This window comes from Physeter macrocephalus, chromosome 10, assembly GCF_002837175.3.
Source record: "Physeter macrocephalus isolate SW-GA chromosome 10, ASM283717v5, whole genome shotgun sequence".
NCBI classification, from domain to species: Eukaryota; Metazoa; Chordata; class Mammalia; order Artiodactyla; family Physeteridae; genus Physeter; species Physeter macrocephalus.
Window position 1 is genome coordinate 54,187,367 of NC_041223.1, and position 22,057 is coordinate 54,209,423.

General features: G+C 38.6%; 1 protein-coding gene across 5 annotated transcripts in view; it reads left to right on the forward strand.

Annotated features, from left to right (window-relative positions):
* Window positions 1–4,197: 4,197 nt before the first annotated feature.
* ATG5 (autophagy related 5) overlaps window positions 4,198–22,057 on the forward strand; it is a 124,558-nt gene continuing 106,698 nt past the window's right edge. Inside the window, exons 1-3 of one of the 5 annotated variants that reach the window (XM_024115566.3) lie at window positions 4,198–4,478; window positions 9,915–10,079; window positions 18,065–18,192. In XM_024115566.3, the coding sequence (XP_023971334.1) occupies window positions 9,972–10,079; window positions 18,065–18,192 (236 nt within the window). In that variant the 5' untranslated portion in view covers window positions 4,198–4,478; window positions 9,915–9,971. Of the gene's footprint in view, window positions 4,484–9,339; window positions 9,434–9,914; window positions 10,080–18,064; window positions 18,193–22,057 lie in introns of those variants that run through there. The other 4 variants (XM_028494610.2, XM_028494608.2, XM_007103506.4 and 1 more) reach the window with 4 other exon arrangements.

Here is a 22,057-nt window from a genome sequence, read left to right on the forward strand (position 1 = left end):
CTCTGTGTAATATTGTTTCCCAGTCTATATTGTAAACAGCTCTAAGGCAGAACTGTGACTGTTATTCTTGTATTTCCCCTACAGTCCTGGGGAGAGGGCATTTCCAGCAGAAGGAACAGCATCAGCAAAGACACAGGATGTGAGGCAGAGGTCAGAGAGAGACCAGGGAGCCAGACAAGTGATGGGTGATGAAGCTGGAAAACTGCAGTAGGTTAGTCCAAGAAATTTGTGTTTTATTCTGTAGGCAGTGAGGGTTTGGCTTTTGTAAAAAACAGGGCAGCGACATAATTAGAACCGTGCTAAAGAAGATTACTCTGGCAAAAGATTGTAAAATGGGTTGGTGCAGTGGAAGGGAGACACAGAGCCTGATGAAGGACATAAAAACAACAGCTCCTGTTTATTGAGAGCTCACCATTTACCAAGCACTGTAGTAAATGTTTTATGTGCATCATCCTCCCTAACCTTCACAGAGTCTATGAAGCAGGTGCTATCATTATCCTCATTTAACCATGAGGAAAATGGAGAAGTGGAGGCTTGGGGAAGTTACATAAGAGTCAGGTTCTTGGGCATGTGACCTGTCATATGCACAGCACTTGATTTAATGCTCTGCTGTCGCCATCTTCAAATTCCTTTCCTTAACAGAGGGCCCTCATTTTCATTTTGCACTGGCCCTGTGGAATTATGTAGCCAGTACTGGTTAAATAATTTTTTTTCTGGGGCCACACAGATAATAGATGTCGGATATGGGATTTAAGAGCACGTCCTCAGCTATGCTATACTGCACTAGTTTATGATCGAAGAACAAACACAGCTGAAGGAAAGGGAATGGATTTGAAGGAAATTTTGTCAGTACTGACAAGGTTTAGAAACTGTTTTTTTTTTTTCAAATTAAAATAATTTTGTTGTGAAAATTTTTTTAGGATTTCACAAAATCTCTTGAGATAACTTGAACTTTCCTATTGGGAAACAGTCTATTACATCACTGAGGGTGCTATTGACTGGCCTTGCTGGTTGGGGAGCTCTGAGCTTTGTGTCAGGTTGATTGTGACACCTGGTGACAGCAACATGTTATTGCAAGGATTTATTTTGCCGTTTCAAGAATCAGGCTGTTCAGTTTGGTTTTGTTTTTTTTAAGACTTTCCCTTCAATTTTATACTTCCCAGACTATTTTTCTTCTGCACACATTGAGAAAACAGATTGAAAAACTGCTTGACTAATTTTTCCCAGTTTTTAATAGGAGCTATTTATAGAAAATATTCCTATGGGAACAGTCAAATAATCTAATTCAAAGATTTTTTAAGAATAATAGTAATTTGGGGGATCAAAAATTGAAACACAAATGCATACAAGTTATGAATGTATACATTTTTTCCAAAGAATATTTGGCATATTGTTTTGATTCACTCCTATACAATCTATGTAGGCAAGTAGATAGAGAGTACTGAGTAACTGGAATCATAGTCTTATAACACAATATTTTCAACAAAAACCCACATTTTATCTGTAGCAGTGCTGGAATTACATATGGTATTATATAGTTGACATGGTACTCATAAGAAAACTGCTCCAAATTGTGATTTTAAAATATATATTCATGTAATGAAATTTGGGAGGTTCCTTTGTTGTTGCTTAAGAGTTACTTATTTTCACTTTACCAAGCACCTAATTATGTGAACTCAAGAAATGTTTAAATGACTGAATGAAGACTCATCACAGTGAATGAAAGGCTGTCACTGAAGCTAAAAGAGTCTATCCATCCAGCTCCTGGATTCATTTTAGAATGTCAATTAAATAGATACAAATGGGATGTCTATGATTGTTCAGCATTGAAAGCCTCAAAATAATATTTGAATCCTCCAAATGCTCTCTCACCTCACAGGAGAGAGCACTGTATAATGATACTTTCCCGACTTTCAAGTGTGTGTCCTTAGAATTGCCTAAAGGTCAAAACTTAGAACTATAAATATGATCACAATCACAGTCAAATGTGTGTTATTCAGTATAATGCATTCTGGCCTGATTGTTTTGGTCTTTTGTTCAAAATGAATATTTACGTGCAAAGAACTGAGGTAGGCAGTGCCTTAGAAACACGAAGAGCTATAGAGGAGTGTTACGCTCCAAAGCCTTTAGCATCCAGATGGGTAATCTCAAGTCTAAATAAGTGATAGTGTGGGGACAGTGAGAAACTGGAGAGGGCATCCCCAGACTAAAATGGGGCAGCTGCAGCTCCACTCCAGCACTTGGTTGCCATGTGGGAATGTGGTCCCAGGGTTGTCAGATTCCAGGATAAGTCAGAAATCCAAATTTTTGAAACCTGTTACCATTTTTTTCTTTTTTTAGAGTTTAAAGGACAGAGTGGATATCTGTCACTCTTGGTAACTGATTGAGAGAGATGACATAATGTTAACAAATGGAAATGACGGAGAACAAATACAGAATTCCTATTTCCAAATTTTTGCTCAAGGAGCATAATCATGAGATGGGAGAGAGTACATCTGCACCATATCCAGAGGAGAGATATGTCATGTGAAGAATGGCTGAAAGAATTGACAGTGTTTATCCTGAGTGGGTTATGAGGCATATCTTTTCATAGCTGAAGTGCTGTCTAATAGACCAAGGGTTAGCTATTTCTATTGTAGGTTGGGGGTGGGGTAGAGGAGGGACAAGGGGAGGAAGGAAATAAACAGGGTCAATTCTTAAAGGTTACAAGAAGCTGGATTTTAGCTCAATATAATCACTTTCTACGCATTAGGGTCCTCCATAAACAGTTTCTCTGCCCCCTCCCCAAACATTTTATTAGGAAAAATTTCAAGCATAACAGCAAAGTTGAAAGAATTTTACAGTGAACACCCATATGCTCACCACCTAGATTCTACCATTAACATTTTACTGTACTTGCATTATCACACATATATCCATCTATCCATCCCTCTAGCCATTTGTCCATCCATCTAATTTTTTCGATACATTTCAGAGTAAATTCCATTTAGTTTTGCCTACCATTGGGAAGTGGGGGCAACTTTATCCCAAGAGCTTTTTTACAGAGGCTAATGGCTGTCTGTTGGGGATGCTATAGAGAGGATTTCTGCATTAAGTGGAGTGGACTGGACTGTGGCTTTCAATTTTTTTTGACTGCTACCCATATCAAGAAATGTATTTCACATTCCTACACAGTGTAAACCACGTACATACTAAAGTAAAAACTTCAGGAAACAATATTTACCTTTAATATGTGTGAAGCATGCCAATATTTTCAAATTTTTTTTAACCTAAAAATTGCTAGTCATGACCCACTAACTTGATGATTTGATGACCCACCAATGAGTTGTGATTCACCACTGGAAAATCATTGGGCTAGACAACCTCCAAGGTTTTTTTTTTTTGGCTGCGCTGCAGGGGCCTGTGGGATCTCAGTTCCCCGACCAGGGATTGAACCCACGCCCTCAAGCAGTGAAAGCGTGGAGTCCTAACCACTGGACTGCCAGGGAATTCCTAGAAGATTCTTCCATTAAAAAGAATCCTGTGGCTAATACTAGGATTTTCCTAGTCTTCCCACTTATCAGGAACCTATCATGAGTCTCAGCACAGTAGTATTCACTTGGCATGCATAGCATTATGTTGAAAGCCATATGTAATGAAGAGAAAAACGTTAAATGCCTGCTAAGACTTCTGGATAGACCTAATGCAAACACTTTTTAGGAGTAAGTTGACTAATTGCTTGTCATTTTCACCAACAGGAAGACATAGGTACGTACAATTGGAGGGATGGCTGGGCTTCAGTATTCAAGTATTTTAGTCTTTTGTTAAATGCGGCTCTTAATCCGTGCTGTGGCTCTGACAGAGTGGAGAAGATCAAATGAGAAAATAGATATGAAAACACTTTGAAAACCAACGTTTTATTAATTTTACTGTGTGAAGCCAGGACAGGGATGCTGCGATGAAGCTCTAGTGAGGCAGTGACTCAGTATTTGTAAAACTCCCTGCTCTCACGGAACTGTTATATTAACCTCCCTAAACAACGATGACTATGCCAAAAGCACAGGACTCTCGTAAGAGGGTAGAAGCCGGGAACTTGCCGTGGGTTTGACCGAACATTCACTCTGCTCTGTCTGCGCATGCTCAAGCGCGGCTCCAGCCTCCTCACGGGGTTGGGCCGAACTGGGAGGGCGGAGTGCGGGCCACGTGGGGCCCCGTGACGTCATCTGAGGGCGCCGAGGGTGACTGCAGTTGCGGTGGACTTCCAGAGCTCCGCGGCGCTGCGGGCTGTCTTCGCTGGATACGGGAGGGCGGAAGTGCAGCAGGGTTCGACTGCGACCTCCGCGCAGGTGCCTTCTGCGGCTGCGCGGGCCAGCGGGACTCTAGTCTGGTGCATCTCTGCGGGACAGTGTGTCTGGCGCTCTCCGCCGCCGCCCAGCCAGAGCCCGAGACCCGAGCGTCCTCACCGGCGCAGGAAGGCGGAGGAGAAGCCTGAGCTTCTGGTAGGGTATGTGTGTGTCTGTCACCCCAGCGTGAGGAAATGCCCGGAGGAAGAGGGTTGGGGAAGTGCTAGGTAGGTGTGGTAAGAAGGAGGGGCGTGTGCGGCGAGAGGAGCGCTCCCCCGGGCGGTGGTGGCGGGTGAAGGTGGTTCCTCCGGGGGAGGTGGCGTTGGCCAAGCGCCGACCTCGGAGCCCTAGTGCCGGCTGGAGGGTGTAGCCTGCGCGGTCTCTCGGGGAATACGTACTAAGGTGGGAAGCTTGGGTCTCGTCGCAGGCTCTAGAGTTTAGTTCGGGACCTGCATTTTTCGTGGAATAGTTAGTTATTTAGATCATAGTTATTTTTACAGGCAGTTCAATTCTATCCGAAATCGGTGGGGTTTCCCCGAAATTTATCTTCTCAGACGCATTCATTGTCTCATTTTAATAATAATATTTAGTGCCAGCAAAGCCGTTTTCCCTTGGCAGAGCACTTTCACATACTTTATAGTTTGGATTATTTTCAAGTCACACCTGAACTTGGGGAACCTAGGGAAAGTGGATTGGTTCTAGATTTTTCTGAGGAATGGGGAGGCACAGCATGTTTTCATCAAGAATCAGAACCCAGAGGCTATCAGACAGCACTGAATTTCCAAGGCCTTCCAGAGTTTACTTGATAAATTTCAGTCTTTGGGACTGTGTATACTTGGATCTGAACGGACTTATTTTGTGATTTCCATAAAGGGAGTTGTTGGTTGAATTTTGAATTTGAAAGTAAAGATGTTGGGCTGAGGGTAGCAGTGGAGGGAAATTTTAGAATTTTATATTGGATTTAAGTAGGTGCTTTGATCCTCAAAGGTATGCTGATTAAAATTGGGGAAAAGTGAACAGAATGGTACTATATGGATAAGAGCTTTTAGAATAATGTACAAGCTTCAAGTGTAGGTTCAGTTTATTAATTTAACAGATACTAAGTGCTAGTTATGTGCCAGGCACTGAACAAAAAGTAAACAAAACAATAAACAGTGAGGAAGGCAATAAAAATCCCTGCCATCGTGAAGTTCACTTTGAGGGTTGAGGGGGGAGACATTAATTTAAAAATTAATTAAAATATGTGTCAGGTAGTGAAAAGTGCTATGGAGAAAAAAAGTAATGAAGGGGAATAGAGAGTGCTGGTAGCATGCATGGGAAACTATAGTGGTGACCTTAGAAAAGATGACATATGAGCAGAGACCTAATAGTGATAAAGAAGGGTGCCGGTGGATGTTGTGGAGAGGGCCATCAGAGCAACCACAAAGTCCCTGAGGCGGGGGCACATCAGCGAGTTTGGCTGGAACTGGGGGAGCAAGTTGCAGAGAGAAGTAGATAAGCAGGTCAGAGTGGGGTCAGGTCATATAGGGCCTGCTAACACCTTGTAAGACTTTAGTTTTTACTTTGAATGAGATGGTGGGGTTCTGAGTAAAGGAGTGAACTGATCTGACTTGTGTTTTAAAGGATTTTTCTGATTACTTTGTTGTCTGTCTGCAGCAAGGGCAGAAACGTTGAGACCTCTGTTGGTAGGCCATTGCATTTATCTGGGTTAAAGGTCAAGGTGACTTGGATCAGTGTGGTAAGAGTGCAGGTGGTGAGAAATGGCCAGATTCTAGATTTATATCTAAGCTACAGCCATCAAGTGTGAAGAGGGGTCATGGATGACTCCCAGATTTATGGCCTGAGAAGCTAAAGAATGGAGTTACCACTCAGTGATTTGGGGAAGACCACAGAGTAATAGGGAGAGGAGGGAGGAAGATCTGCAATCATTTTCAGTTTTGCACTTGCTGAATTTTCAAATGAAATGTCAGTATACAGTAGTATATGTGAAACTGGAGTTAGAAGAGAAGTCTAGGCTGAAGATGTAAATGTGGGAATTGTTAATGTGTAAGTGATATTTAAAGCTCTGAGAGATCTCCAAAGGCAGGGTTCAAGGACCGTGGTGGCACTTCAGCATTTGGAGATTGGAGGGAGTTATGACCTATCCCCCGGGGTGGAGGTGGGGCTGTTCCTTAAAACCCCTGTTCAGAACCAATGATCCTCAGTAACCAGATGGAAGGAAATAGAAAGCCAGGTCATTAGCTGAGAGAGAGTGAGGAAGGAGATGTGAAAATTTGAGGAGGGGGAGTTGATTTAGGACAGTGGAAGGATAAATGGACTAGGGAAGTATGAGAATACTGGGCAATACTCAGAGCCCACTTTTGAAGTCAGTGTTCATGAATTTAAAGGGAGACCAGCCAGCATCTATATTTTTAGATGTTTACAAATTTACTACTAGTAGGTATTTGATATTTTAAGTCATTTCTGAGTAGTTGGGGATTTTGTCAGCAAAACAGCTTCCGGTAATAGGTTAGCCTTTCTTGGTTTGTAGTGTAAAAGGGACTGTTAATTGTGCATTATATTGGGTTGGCCAAAAAGTTCATTCAGGTCTCTGTAACAGGTTACAGAAAAACCCAAACGAACTTTTTGGCCAACCCAATATTTTTATCATACTGTGCTGTTTGCTAAGTGTTGTTGGTTGGGCACCTGCCTCTTTTTCAGGCCATGAATTAGATGCAGAGAATACAGCAGTCAAGAAGTAGTCCCTGCCCTCAGGAAGTTTACTTCTAGTAGACTGCATCATGGGTTGGGATTTCTGTTCTTCCAAAACATTGCCTTCAGGTTGGATGCATGATGTTGATATCGTAGTATATGTATGAGAGGGAAAAATATTTTTCTAAAATAGTGAAATTTGCTGAATATGAAGTGTGATTGTACAGATTTAGGAAAGAGTTTAGGTGGAAAAGTTTCTTAAGTAGCTAGTATAACTTTTGGATTTACACATTTTATTTATTTATATATTTTCCAGTTGTTTAACAAAAATTCCAGAGCCTATTATGTGCTAACATCCTGGATACAAAGGTATATATAACTCAATTTCTGCTGTCAAGGAACTGACAGTTCAGTGTGGGGAGGGGCAAGAGACAGATAAGATACACAGCTGCAATGCATTGTTATACCATATAACAATAAAGATATCATAACAGAAGTAATTAGATTATAGTTTGCTTAGTGGAAAGCTTCCCAAGGAGTTAATGTTAAGCTGACTCTTAAAAGAGGATTAAGAGTTGGCCAAGAGAAGGGGCAAAGGGTATTCAAGCAGAGGGGCCATGGAAGCACAGGGAAACCATGTATTAAATACATTTACCATTTTTCCGGTGGTTGGTTACTAGGTGCTAAATACCCAACAACCCTGTGAAATTAGAATTATCTTCAGTTTATAGATATGAGGTTTAGAGATGTCAGGTTTGTTGTCCAAGGACATACAGCTTATATGTGGAAGTCAGGGTTGAAACCCATGTCAATCTGATTTCAAAACCCCTTAACTACCTTACTGTATAGCCTGCTGTAAGCATTTAAATCTTCTCTGTCCTTGTTCTTTGTCCCTCAGCCAGTCTTTTTACCAACTTCTATTCGTTCTTCCTTGGAAAGCTCTCCTGTCTCTCATCAATCCACCGCTACCAGTCTAGGTCAGGCATTCATTATATGCCTCAGTTGCTGAAATTGCTTCCTGGCTAGCCTGTCTCTGGCTCTGGATCCCCTTTTGTGCACTGCTACCAGATAATTGTTTTTATTTCACCATTATAAAACCTTTCTAGGCTTGTTGGATGAAATTGAAAACCCACAGTTTTCTATTTGGTGTACTTCATAATCCAGTTACATTTTATATTTACAAATTTGACATTGAAAGAATAATAATTGCTTTTATTTCTCAGCACATGCTGTGTCCATTACCATGTCAAATACTTTATAGATTTTTTTTTTTTCTAGAACAACCTGGTGACTTTTACAGGTAAGGAAATTTAGGCTTAGTGAAGTAAAGTGACTTACCTAGGATCAGGTATGATAGTAAAACATGTCACAGGTCAGCTCTTTCATTATCTACTACTCCTCCCAACACAAAGTTTCCTTAAAAGTTGGTACACATACTGCTCCTGCCACTTCCTGCCTTTGCTGATGCTATTTTGCCTTGCTTGGAATATTTGTCTTCTTTTGGTCTGTCCATATTCTACCCATTCTTCAAGTTCAATATCTTTTAAGATTCTTCCCTGAACACTATAGGTTCTGTTAATATTTAACTTCTTCCCCTCCTGCATTATGAAAGCTCTCACAAAGTAACATTTAGTTATAACCACGGACATTTTGGAATTGGAAGGGATGTTTGGCAATAAGTATGGTATGATGGAAAAAATATGAGATTGGAAATCCTGCTGTAGTAGAGGAAAAGTAAAGGCACAGTGAGGTAACAGAGGTTCTGCCTGATTCATGCATAGAAGAAAGGCTATTTTGAGCAGGGTCCTGAATGATGTGTAAGTTGGAAGGCGAGGTGGGGAAGGCTACTTTAGTGTTAGGAACCACCAGCATGAGCAAAGCCATGCAAAGGACATGAAAGTGCATGGTATGTTTAGCAGATTTGTAAATAATACCTTCTGGGCAATGCCTGAGGTTTTAAAAAAGTTGTTATCACCACCACCATCATCATCATCTTGTATGCCCTCAGCACCTGCCACAGAGCTGGGCATATCAAATGATCAAATATTCATTGACTCTCTAGTGAATGTTATTAGCAATGTTCAATGTATAATTTTTAGTTATTTTCCTTTACTCTCATAATTCCAGTTTACACTAAATAATGCTTTTGATTATTCTAAGTTTTTAAAGTTTTTGACTTTTGAACTTTTTTTTTTTTTTTTTGCGGTACGCGGACCTCTCACTGTTGTGGCCTCTCCCGTTGTGGAGCACAGGCTCCGGACACGCAGGCTCAGCGGCCATGGCTCACGGGCCCAGCCGCTCTGCGTCATGCAGGATCTTCCCAGACCGGGGCCCGAACCCACGACCCCTGCATCGGCAGGCGGACTCTCAACCACTGCGCCACCAGGGAAGCCCTTGAACATTTTTTGAGACATGCTCTGGTTGGTTCTATAAATTATGATGATAAATACACTTCATAATACTGTGTTATAGGCATTGTTCTAAGTGTTCTACATGTATTAATTTAATTTTCATATCTATCTTATATGGTCAGTGCTGTTATTCCCATTTTACAGATGAGAAAACTGAGACAGAGAAGTTATAGGTGAAGAGTTCACTTTAGATAAGTGGTAGACTCTTTTGGAGCTTGAGAGAATGATGCAAGCAGTTTCACTTTGGCTCTGGTTCATTAGTTGTATGTGTAATTTTGAAATGGTTACTTCCGTGATCTCTTTAAATAAATAATAGCTCCACATTTAGAATTTGTTGTACTGATTTTTGCATTCATTCTAAAGAATGCCCATCATGGAGTTTTTTGAAGTGAATAATCTTTATGCATTCTTTTTTCCTATAATCTTTCTTTGTTTTGGAGCAGGTTCATTTATACCTGCAAGGATCTAATACTGTTCGTTTTATTTTCAGTTTGGCTTTGTCTGGAAAGGAATTTAGCCTATATGTACTGCTTTAACCACTGGAAGAATGACAGATGACAAAGATGTGCTTCGAGATGTGTGGTTTGGACGAATTCCAACTTGCTTCACCCTCTGTCAGGATGAGATAACTGAACGGGAGGCAGAACCATATTATGTAAGTATGTTGATGGTGGCAAGTGGGATACCATAACTTTGTCCATTTTTGTAAATAAAGCTCTAAGAACCTGGAGGCTGGTTTTCAACATTTTATACACAATTAGTATGTGCTTATTGTGGAAAAAAATTAGGAGACAGATCTGCGAAAAGAAGGAAATAAGAATTACCTCTGGGATTCCCTGGTGGCGCAGTGGTTGAGAGTCCGCCTGGCGTTGCAGGGGACATGGGTTCGTGCCCTGGTCCGGGAAGATCCCACATGCCGCGGAGCGTCTGGGCCTGTGAGCCATGGCTGCTGAGGCTGCGCGTCCGGAGCCTGTGCTCCGCAATGGGAGAGGCCACAGCAGTGAGAGGTCCATGTACCGCAAAAAAAAGAAAAAGAGAAAAAAAAAAAAATAAGAATTACCTCTAATCCTACTAATCAGAGGACAAAAACACCGTTGACATGTTGATGTGGGACCTTCTTGACTTTCTTTTTCTTATGCATATATAGTATATGATAATGAATCATAAGTTATGTGTGGTTTTTTAACAGGAAGCTATTTTGAAAATGCTAGGTTCAGACTTGATTCTTTTGTATGTAGGTGGTTCAAAGCAACTATTTAAATTCTTTTTGCAAGCTGAGTGAACATATGAATGTGTGTGTGACTTCATATGTTCATGAGCTAGTATAGATTATATGAAATACATTGTTTAATAACATAAATCACTGTATATAGGCTTGTAGGTTTGAGTTAGTGTATTATCTGTTCTAAAAAAAAAGAGTATCAATTATCTTCTGATTTTAGTGTGCTTTTTTTTCTTTTCTAATTGCACATATGATCCAAACGTAAGCGTCTGTCAGTCAGAGATAATAGTATCTTGCCTTTTTACTGAATAGTCCGTAGTAGGCAAAGACATTCTCAATTGTTATTTTAGTTTTTGTTTTTTCATCTCAGGTACACGTAATATTGTTTACTCAGGAGGATCTGGAGAAGTGGAAATGTATCTGTGGTTCTGGATTATTTCTTCGCTTTTTAAAATAAATAAATAATTTTTGGGGCTGCATTGGGTCTCGTTGCTGTGCACAGACTTTCTCTAGTTGTGGCGAACGGGGGCTACTCTTAATTGCGGCGCACCGGCTTCTCATTGCAGTGGCTTCTTGTTGCGGAGCATGGGCTCTAGGCGCGAAGGCTTCAGTAGTCGTGGCCCGCGAGCTCTAGAGCTCAGGCTCAGTAGTTGTGGCACACGGGCTTAGTTGCTCCACGGCATGTGGGATCTTCCCAGACCAGGGCTCGAACCCGTGTCCCCTGCGTTGGCAGGCGGATCTTAACCACTGCGCCACCAGGGACGTCCTCTTGTTTCACTTCAGTAAAGCTTGCGCTTGGCTTTCTTCCTGTCTGTTGGAGAGGCAGCACTATTCCACAGCCTTTTCCAGCTGTGGGAAGTCAGACTACTGGAAGAAGCTCCTTCACGGGACCATTCACTAAATTTGTGGGTAGAGGAACTTGCATTTTTCTCTGCACATTCTTGAATCTGACATAGGTCATGCAAATGGTAGATACTCAGTGCATGAAAGCCTCTCCACACCCATGTTAGGGGTTTGTTTTAAATTCTCTGGGTTTTCTTAATGAATGATAATTTTAGAGAAATTGGACAGTCTTTTGTACTAGTATTTAGGTAGTCGTGGCTGATTATATTTATACATTTGAGTCATTTTAACTTTGGAAACCTCAACAATTTTCTGCCTTTAGAAAAACTTCCATAGTTAAAAATGAAGTGTGATCATAGTTTATTTTTAGAGACATTTTATTTGTCAGATGTATTTTTCCTCTTCTCCCCCTGTAGCATGGGTTAGGATATCATTTATGTTTGTTTCCAAACTAGCTTTTGCTCTTTTAATGAAAACTTTTAACTTTGGGTCACTTTCTAATAGTATCTAAACAAAAGAGTATATGTGTCCAGTTGGTCAAAGTGGCAAAAACTAAGAAATATATAATTTAAGACTGTTTACTTTATTTATTTATTTATTATTTTTTTTGCGGTACGCGGGCCTCTCACTGTTGTGGCCTCTCCCGTTGCGGAGCACAGGCTCCGGATGCGCAGGCTCAGTGGCCATGGCTCACAGGCCCAGCCGCTCCGCGGTATGTGGGATCCTCCAGGTCCGGGACACGAACCCGCGTCCCCTGCAACGGCAGGCGGACTCTCAACCACTGCGTCACCAGGGAAGCCCCAAGACTGTTTACTTTTAAATCAGAGTGTGATGTTTGACACACTTTCTGCAGTTAAAAAAAAATCCAAGTAAAGAATATAACATTTTTCCTTCCTTATATATGAATCTGTTTAAATATGAAAAGACTGTTGTGAGAACTAGAGGGTAAGTTGTTTTCTGTCTGTTTCTAATCGAATTAAAAATGGCAAAGAGTAATGGGGGATAACTGTTGGAGGAAGAGGTTTGTTTTGTCTAATAGTAATTGATTTTTTTCTTGAATTTTTCCTAATTCTTCACCCAAAAGAAACTCTTATATAGTCATTGTGATTATGTTTTTGCAGAATATTGGGTGATAGGCATATAATAAATATTAAACAAAGAACTGGATTTTAAAACCATGCAGCATAATTCAGATTTTGTTCTTTAAATACATACATACTTAATAAACACATACGTACTTAAGTATAAGAAAGGCAATATACAAAACCACTAGCAGTGGTTACCCTTAGAATTATTATAGGTGAGCATTTTAGTGCCAACATGATTTTAGTTCACCTGTCTCTTGGTTGTAAATTAAACTTGAATGTATTTTTTAATTGCTTTGAGTTATAATAATGATCATGTTTTAAAGATTCTGGATGAAATGAGATGAAAATATCATAGCCTGAGAGCCAGTAGACCTCTTTCCCAGACATTCTCAAAGTTCAGGTGAGGTAACATAACAGGGTTGTCACCAAGGGTTGAAGAGTCCATTCATGTTCACGTGGAGGTGCAGGAAGGATGGGTGAAAGAGAATGTAGTTTATTTTTATTAATGTTTATAGCTTATTTCTTAGAAACTAGATTTAAAAATATCCACTTGTACCAAATTTATAAATTATTATTCATACAGTGTCCTGGAATTTCCTGTTTCCATTGGAAAAGCATGTTAATGTTAGACGTATTCCTGTCTATTTGTTGGCTCCGTATAAATCTTTCAGCCATCATCCTATATGTATATCATTGAGAATTACATCTTATTTTACAGGGAGTATTAGGAAGGAAATTTGTTAGAAAATAGGCAACTTTTCAGTTTTTGTTGTTTCTGTTATATTCATTTGAACTGTTGCTTTTCATTTAGATTGTCCAGTATGAAACATACATACTAAATTGCTTTCATATTTTGTGACTTGTTACCAGAGGAAATCACACAGATACGTGGTCATCGATTTGAGTGGACCCTAAACATTTCCCAGCATTCCTTTTATGTTTTCTTAGTTAGCTGTCTCTGTTCTTCTCCGCTAGGACTATTTCTCTGGGTCCTGACCTCATCTTTCTTGACAGGTGACCTCACTGTCTACTTCACAAAGGAAATAGAAACCATACAATAGGACCTTCCTTAACTTTCTGCCACCAAGTCTGTAAAACATATCTGCACTCAACATATTTTTACTTCTCCTCTCTCCTGTTTTAATGGAAGAGATATCCTTTCTTCCTAGACAAGGCCCAGCCTTCTATCTGTGTTCTGGATCCCATCTCCTGCTTCTCTATTTACTTTACTTTCAAATTTTTCTATCTACTGACTTCTTCTTTACAGCATTTATATTGTCTCAAATCCTTTCTATTCTAAAACAACCCTCTGTTGACCCCATCCTCCTTTCAGCTGCTTGCTTTTCCTTCACAGCCAGACTTATTAAAAAGACTATACTCATTGTTTCCTTCCCATGTCCCACCACTTACTTCACTGTAATCATATTTCACCCTACTCCAACAGAACTGTTCTTGTCACTGTCATTAATGACATCATTTTGTTTTTTGTTTTTTGTTTTTTTTTACCAGACCTAGAGTCTGTTTTTGAACTTTCATTTGCTTGATCTCTCAGCACTATTTGATGTCATTGGCTGTTTTCTCCATTGCTCTGCAGTGCCTCATTCCTGGTTTTGCTTCTGTGGTCTCCTTTGCCAGGGGACCTCTTTTGCTTGTTGCTCAGTGTTGCATTCATTGGGGCTTTGCCTTTTTTTTTCTTTTTCCACTTCACTGTTTTTCCCCCCTAGAGCTTTCACTCCATTTTTATGTCTTTGTTGAGCATTTTTATCTTGACAGCTCCCCAGGATTTTTCTCCTGAGCTCCAGACCTATATGTCTTTCTGCTGAATAGCCTCACTTAGATGTCTTGAAGGAACTCAAACTGAGTGTGTTTGAAACTGTACTCATCATCTTTACTCCGGAAAACCTGATTATCTGCCATTTTCCCTTCCTGTTTTATCATCCAGCTAATTAATTACTCTTACAGTAATTAACATGGGACTCATGCTTTGATACTTCCTTCTCCCGTATCCCTGACATTCATTCATAGCTTAGTCCATCTGATTTTACATGTCAAATATTTCACGCTTTTCTGATTCCTTTCATACCCACTGATACAGCCTAGTTCAGGCCACCATTTAAAAACAAGTGTATTGGGACTTCCCTGGTGGCGCAGTGGTTAAGAATCCACCTACCAATGCGGGGGACACGGCGGGGGTCACGGGTTCGAGCTCTGGTCTGCGAAGTTCCCACATGCTGCGGAGCAACTAAGACCATGTGCCACAACTACTGAGCCTATGCTCTAGAGCCCGCGAGCCACAACTACTGAGCCCACATGCCACAACTACTGAAGCCCGCGTGCCTAGAGCCCGTGCTCCACAATGAGAGAAGCCACCGCAATGAGAAACTCGTGCACTGCAACAAAGAGTAGCCCCCTCTTGTCCCCGTGCATAGCAACGAAGACCTAACACAGCCAAATAAATAAATAAATAAATTTATAAAACAACAACAACAGCAAAAAACTAGTGTATTGTATAATATTAACTAATTTCCCTGGTTTTAGTCTTGCCCTCTTTCCATTTTCCAGTCTGCAGTTGGAATCATCTTTTCAAAACACGTATCTGACATTGTCACCTGCCAGCTAGAAACCTTTAGTGGCTTTTCATTGTCTTTAGGATCCTTAATATAATTTACAAGGTTCTTCATGATCTGGTCCCTTGCTTCTTCAGTACTATTCTGTCCTAAGCCTCTACAGTCCTGTTGTATTCAACTTCTTATAATTCCTCATGTGCCAGTCTTTGTCCTTTTGTATTCACACCATGCCTTCTTGCAGTTCCCTCTGCTGGAGTGAGCAGCAGTATCTCCCACCCCTACTCACACCCAGACATCCACACCAACGCATGTTTGGTTCATTCCTGTTTCCCTTTTGACCCCTGCCTTAAAATTGACTTCCTGTCAAGACTTCCCTGAGCTCCTAGGTTGGGTTACATTTCTTTGCTACTTGCTCCTATAACGTTCTTTACTTCCTCTTTGCATTCATCATATTTGTAATTTTGTTTTTACTGTCTGCCTCTCAAGCCTGTAAGCTCCATGAGAGGAAGAATTCTTTCTGTCTCATTCAGTGCTCTGTCGTCATCACCTAGTGTGATGCCTCACACATTGAAATGGGACAGAATTCTAGTGTATTTTAATTCTGTTTTTGTTTTTAGATAAGTGAATCTCTAATTTTATAATTGAAAATTGTTGGACAAAATAGGATTTGGTGTAAACAAATAATATTATGGGCACTTTTTTTCTGAAACATAAGTAATCTATACAACTATGTAAAACATGTATTATTTATAAGCTGTACAGGAAAAAAAAATGAATCACTTGTGTCATACTGAGTACTTGACAGTGTGCTGAATGAGGAACAGGGAATGATAGAGTCCACGTAGTGGACAGTGTCCCCGGGGGGGGTTAATCCTTTTTGTATTAAAAGAACTTAAAGAACCTTGAAGACATTAATCAAAGTGAAACAAGCCAGACACAAAAGGACAAATATTTTATGATTCCATTTAGATGAGGTACCTAGAATGGTGTAATTCAAAGAGACAGAAAGTTAAAAAAGTGATTACAAAGGGCCCGGAGGAAGAGGAGAACGAGGGAATTACTGTTTAATAGGTACAGCATTTGAGTTTGGGATGATGAAAAGGTCCGGAGATGGACAGTGGTGATAGTTGCACAGCAGTGTGAATGTATTTAATGCCACTGAACTATATACTTAAAATGGTTAACCTGGTAAATTTTATGCTAGGTATATTTTACCACAATTTTAAAAAATGAACTTGAAGTAAACCAATTTGGTACACCAAAGAAAAACCTTATGTGATACAATCTGGATGTAGAAGGCAGGGTGATGTCTTTTTGCTGTTATTTTCTTTCCCTTTTTACCTATTTAAATATTTACTAGATAAAGTGTCTATACCTACTCTAGTTATTTCTTAGTGCTACTATGTATAGATATTTATGTTAGTTACAGATTACTCCCACAGGCTAATTTAGGACAGAAGATTCCAGCTACATTTTAGTGTACCTTCTGTCTGAAGAATGAGCATTCTTTTACAATTTATCACTTTTGACCTTTTGTCCCACTTAACCTTTTGCATCTCTGATTCATTCAGCAAATATTTATTGTATGCCAGCTATGAAGCAGGCACTATTTTGTGGGAATGTTAGTTAGCAGTGAACAAAACAGATGAAAACCCCTGTCTTAATGGAGCTTACATTCTAATGTTCCTCATTCCTTATTGTAAATAAGTTTTTGTTTCATGAAAATCATTTGTGAATTTTTCAGCAAATTTGGTTGAACCCTATGCATGTAGTACAGCTCTTTCCAAAATCAGGAGCTGATATCCATACTCATTTAGTCCTGATATATCTTCCTTCTTATGATCTCCATAGGGTAATATCATTCTCTACAGAATAGATAGCTATGTAGTGCCCAACAAACATTTTAAATTAAAGTCCTTGGCTTACTAACATAGGACTATTGGACTAATAGACCATACTTATTTATTTTTAAAAAATGGCTAATTTACCATGCTATTTTAATTTCTTAGAGACTGTCCATGGTACTTCTGTACTTGATTCTGTCATTTCTGACTCTAATGAATCATTTCTTTGCCATTTATTTAATAGAATATGGTTTTGGCAGGTTATTTAAGCTGTATGTAAAATAGAGGTGATAATAATTCTTCCTGTAAAACAGCTAGTGCTTTTCCTTATACATAGTATTAGTTTCCTTTTTTTTTTCTTCCCTAATCGCATTCTAGTTGTTTCTTTATAAAAGAGGAACTTATGTTCTGTTGAATCCACACAGCTATCCAACACCTTGTTCCTAGTATTAGGAACAAAGGAAGTATTTTTGTAAGTACTTTTTATGAGTTTGTTTTGTTTTGTTTTTAGCCTCCACTTTATTTTAGCCTCATAGAAAAGGATAGATTATGTCCTTGTCTTGGTGTTCTTCACTGCAACTAAGCCAGTACACAGATTATCAAAATGTGATGGACCAATTGAGAAGTCCTGATTTATCAATCAGGTGTACAAGGTGTACATTAGACTGAGTTGATTATCTTCTCAGAAATTGAATTAACTCAGGTGAATCATATTAATTTTTAAGTTAAATTTGATAGAACTAATAAGTATCCTAAATAGTATGACATCTGATTGCATTGTATTTTTATTTGGAAAAAAGTATTACAGAAAGATTGCACATAGACTTGTGTTGTTTATCATTCTAGGCATTTATCTTATAAGCTATACATAAGTAATGACCTCATAAGAAATTTTAAAACATCTTAGCCTTTAGCCTTTGATTTTCTATAAAAAGCAGTTGACTTTGTGTGGAATATTCAAAATGCAAAGAAAATGGTTGTTTTTCAGAATATTCAAAATATATTAAAAAACCTATTTAGTATATTTCTTTTTGAAAAAATAGTTAATAAATATGGTTTACAAATTTTCATTTCAGTTGCTTTTGCCAAGAGTAAGTTATTTGACGTTGGTAACTGACAAAGTGAAAAAGCACTTTCAGAAGGTTATGAGACAAGAAGACATTAGTGAGATATGGTTTGAATATGAAGGCACACCACTGAAATGGTGAGTGAATTTTTCTGCATTATTAAGCGTTGAGTATATACTAGCTTTAAGAAGGTATAGTGCCTTGAAGCAGTTTTTTTAAAGTTCTATACAAGAAATCACTAGTCTAGCTCTATAATACAGTGAATTTTAAACCAATGCTGGAATACTTTATTGGCAATATTTCTGTCTTCTATTTGGATGCATGGGAGACTGGACAGATTTGTATATTTTCATCAATAGATTTTTTTATACGGCATAATAATAGTATATTTGTTTATGGAGTTTTTGTTTTTTATTTTTTTTAAAACATATATTTAAAACTCCCTTATGGGGGCTTCCCTGGTGGCGCAGTGGTTGCGCGTCCGCCTGCCGATGCAGGGGAACCGGGTTCGCGCCCCGGTCTGGGAGGATCCCACATGCCGCGGAGCGGCTGGGCCCGTGAGCCATGGCCGCTGAGCCTGCGCGTCCGGAGCCTGTGCTCCGCAGAGGGAGAGGCCACAACAGTGAGAGGCCCGCGTACCTCAAAAAAAAAAAAAAAAAAAAGAGAGAGACTTAAAGCAAATAAAAGGAAGCTAGTAGGTGTGTAATAAGTGCAGCTGATTTGAATCCAAGGATTACTTAGAGACAAGGAGTGAACTTGCAGAACTTACCTTGTGCTGATGAATTTCCAAGAGTGGGTAGATTTCTCTTGATTTAGAAACATGCAAGGTGATATCTTGTATTGAGTTATGGGTCACATCACTAACCTTTTTTTTTCTTTTCTTTTCTTTTGTATAACGTTCATTATTTAGTCAAAACAGAATACTGAGCTTCATAATCACATTATCAGACTCATTATGACTCTTGAATAGTTCTAGACCTCTGGCAGCATAGATAAGTCAATGTTTTCTGTTTCTTTTTATTTCTCAGAAGAATTGGAGTTTTTGGAATGGGAAGGTGGCTTAAAAGAAGTATAAGAGGAGCAAGGATCAGGAGAGTAGAGGGAGAGGAAGGAGGGGGAAGATTGTGGGTGAGTAGCAATAGGATAGCTCTGTGTTCTTGACAGTTCTATCTGTATTATAGATGGATGTTGAAATTGTATTGCTTTATGTGTATTAGTTATAGATTCCCTTAAGAACTCATGCGACTGACAGTGGGCTTTTCAGTTTTATCATTGTAAAGCATGGGTTCTCAACAAGGGCCCTACTGACATTTTGGATCCAGATAATTCTTTGCTGTGGGAGAGCTACTCTGTATGTTGTAGTGTTTTTAGCAGCAGCCCTGGTCTCTACCCACTATTGCCAGTTGCACGCCCTTCAGTTGTGATAGTAAAAATGTTGCTAAATGTCCTGGGGCGGGGGGTGCAAAACCACCCCCAATTGAGAAACTCTGGGAAAGATGGGAAACCTCAATTTAGCTTTTATAGTAAATGATTATTAAGTCATCATCTTTCAGCTGCTTTTTAAATTTATCTTGTGTGGTGATTATTTTTGTATTTGCTATGATTTGTCTTCTATAGGTTTGTATTCTATATATGATATCAGTAAACAACATTTGGACCCATTCCTCCCTGTTAACGACAGAGTGATGATTTTAGCTTCAAGAGACGTGTTCCTACTTTGTCATTATTTATCCCTTCTGAAAGTCTTTTATTAAAGAGTGAAATTATTTTTCCTTTTAGGGAGCTTATGTGAAAGCAATTGTGTTCACATATCTTCATTTTAGTTTTTAGGTGTTAGCTTTTTATGCATGATACCACTTTCATAGCTGTGTCTTGCTGTACACTCATTGTATTTAATGGCTTTTGATACAACTTTTCCTGTGGTGTTGTTAGGTATTCCATATATTTGAGGAATGAATAACTTATCGAGGCATGAATAAAATTTAGGACCTCTGGGCTAAGTTCTGATCTTTTCTCTCTTTGCTCCCAACAATAACAATTTTCTCTTATGTGATAAGAGTTATCTTCCTGGAAATAGGCTGTCAATATCTACCTGGCATTTGAGCAGTGGGCTTCATAGGATAGGAAAATCATTGTAGGGAAGCAGCTACCATTGAAGCTTTGTAGGACTTGGACTTTTGAGACCATAAATGTGTCTTAAGCGTAGAGGAGCATTTATTTCAGTAGGATGATAATATCTGCCTTATACTTGATTCTTTGGAGTTTTAAGTAAATTCAAGTGAGAAAGGAAATCACCAGTTTAGACAATTCATAAAAGAAGGAAGAAAGCATAAATTGATATTCCTTCTCTCTCTGTAACCCTTTCTCCTATTCATATTAATTATTATTACAAATATTTAATCATCTATGTGAGATGCTTCAGCAGGTGCTCTGTACCTTAAGCAGTAGCTTGTGAGAGGTGCTAAGTAAATGTTTGTTGAATGAAAAAATGAATCTAAATAAGTCTCTTCTTTTTATTGAGAAAACTGAGGCTCAAATAAATAACTTACTCAAATGAGCAAGTAGGACCATATTTTGAGGGCTCTTTCTACCATACATGCTGATATTCTGTTTCTTAGTTCTTGTTGTTTTCTCTGATTCTGTTTGTTCTAATTACTTATGTTAATTTGTCTATATTAGAATAGAAAAGTATTTAAGAACAGTGGTATGCACATAATGAATACTTAATATGTTGTTGATTTGTAGAGAGATGCCAAGGAGGCCTTATCTGATTAGTGCTTTTAAAAATTATATGGGAAGTGGAAAGTGCTGATCTTAATTCAAATTAAGGATCTCTTTTTAAAGAGTGATTTGAATTGATTAGTCAGCAGAGGGTGCTCTAACATTGCATTTTAAGGGATGAAGGTTCTTGTTACCATAACTCAAGTGTTCAAAATTTGTATTTGTTACTTTTATATTAAGCTTATATTAAGAGAAAAGTTCTTGGTTCTTCTAAATAATACTTTGTTAGTATACTCTAATGCTAGTTAGATCTTAGGCCTCCAGGTACAAAATGTAGAAAAAGGTTCTTTGTCAACTGTAGAACAAGTGTCTCTACAAGGATATTATTTTGTGTAAATTGACTTATTTTCAGGACTGATTGTTGAAAATAAATTGTTCAAACTACCTTTGGAATTAAAAAAAAAAGGCAGCAAATACTGATGTTGATCTTAAATGTTGGCATAATACAGTGACCCAGAATTTAATACTGTAGCTATGTGATTTCAAAAGTTAATTTTAACAAAGTAACTTTAACATCTTAATTGTAAATATTGTGCAGGCTCTTCTCTTATGTCCAGTCAGTTTTCTAAGGTTGTGCATTTTTAGAATTTTATAAATTATTCTGTAAACTAGATTTTTTGAAATGTGGTTTACTTAGCATTTTATACATGTAGTATCCCTTTAGTTGGTTATTTCTGTACTTTTTCATCCATAAGAATAGGCCTAGAAAGCTGAGAAACACAGCACTGGCCTGTAATTGTCTGTGTTTGTACTATAGACAGAGTAACGCAAAATAGATTGTAATCATTAAATTACTTTGGTTTACGTTTGAGTTAAACCCTTATTCATTAGAATGTAATCCTGTTTTCAGTGAATCACTAATGTAGCAAACTTATGAATAGGATGCATTTATTTCAGTGAAATGGAGTGGGACAATAGTTCTCTAGTATATAGGGAAGATTCCTTTCAATACTGATCTTAAAATACTGGTTTGCTATCTAACTGCAGATGTTTAGACTAGAATGAGCACCCTTGGCTGACCTCAAAGCATATCTGTTACTGCCATGCCATGTGCCAGTATGTATATGTATTTTAGCAGTAATGAAAGGGTAAAGAAGAAACAACTTATGCAAAAAAAAAAAAAAAAACAACATTAATTCATTTAGAGAATTGAATTTAGAAAAGGCTAGAGCAATTTAAGGAAGAGAAAGAAAATGAATAAAATGTGAAAGTAGACACAAC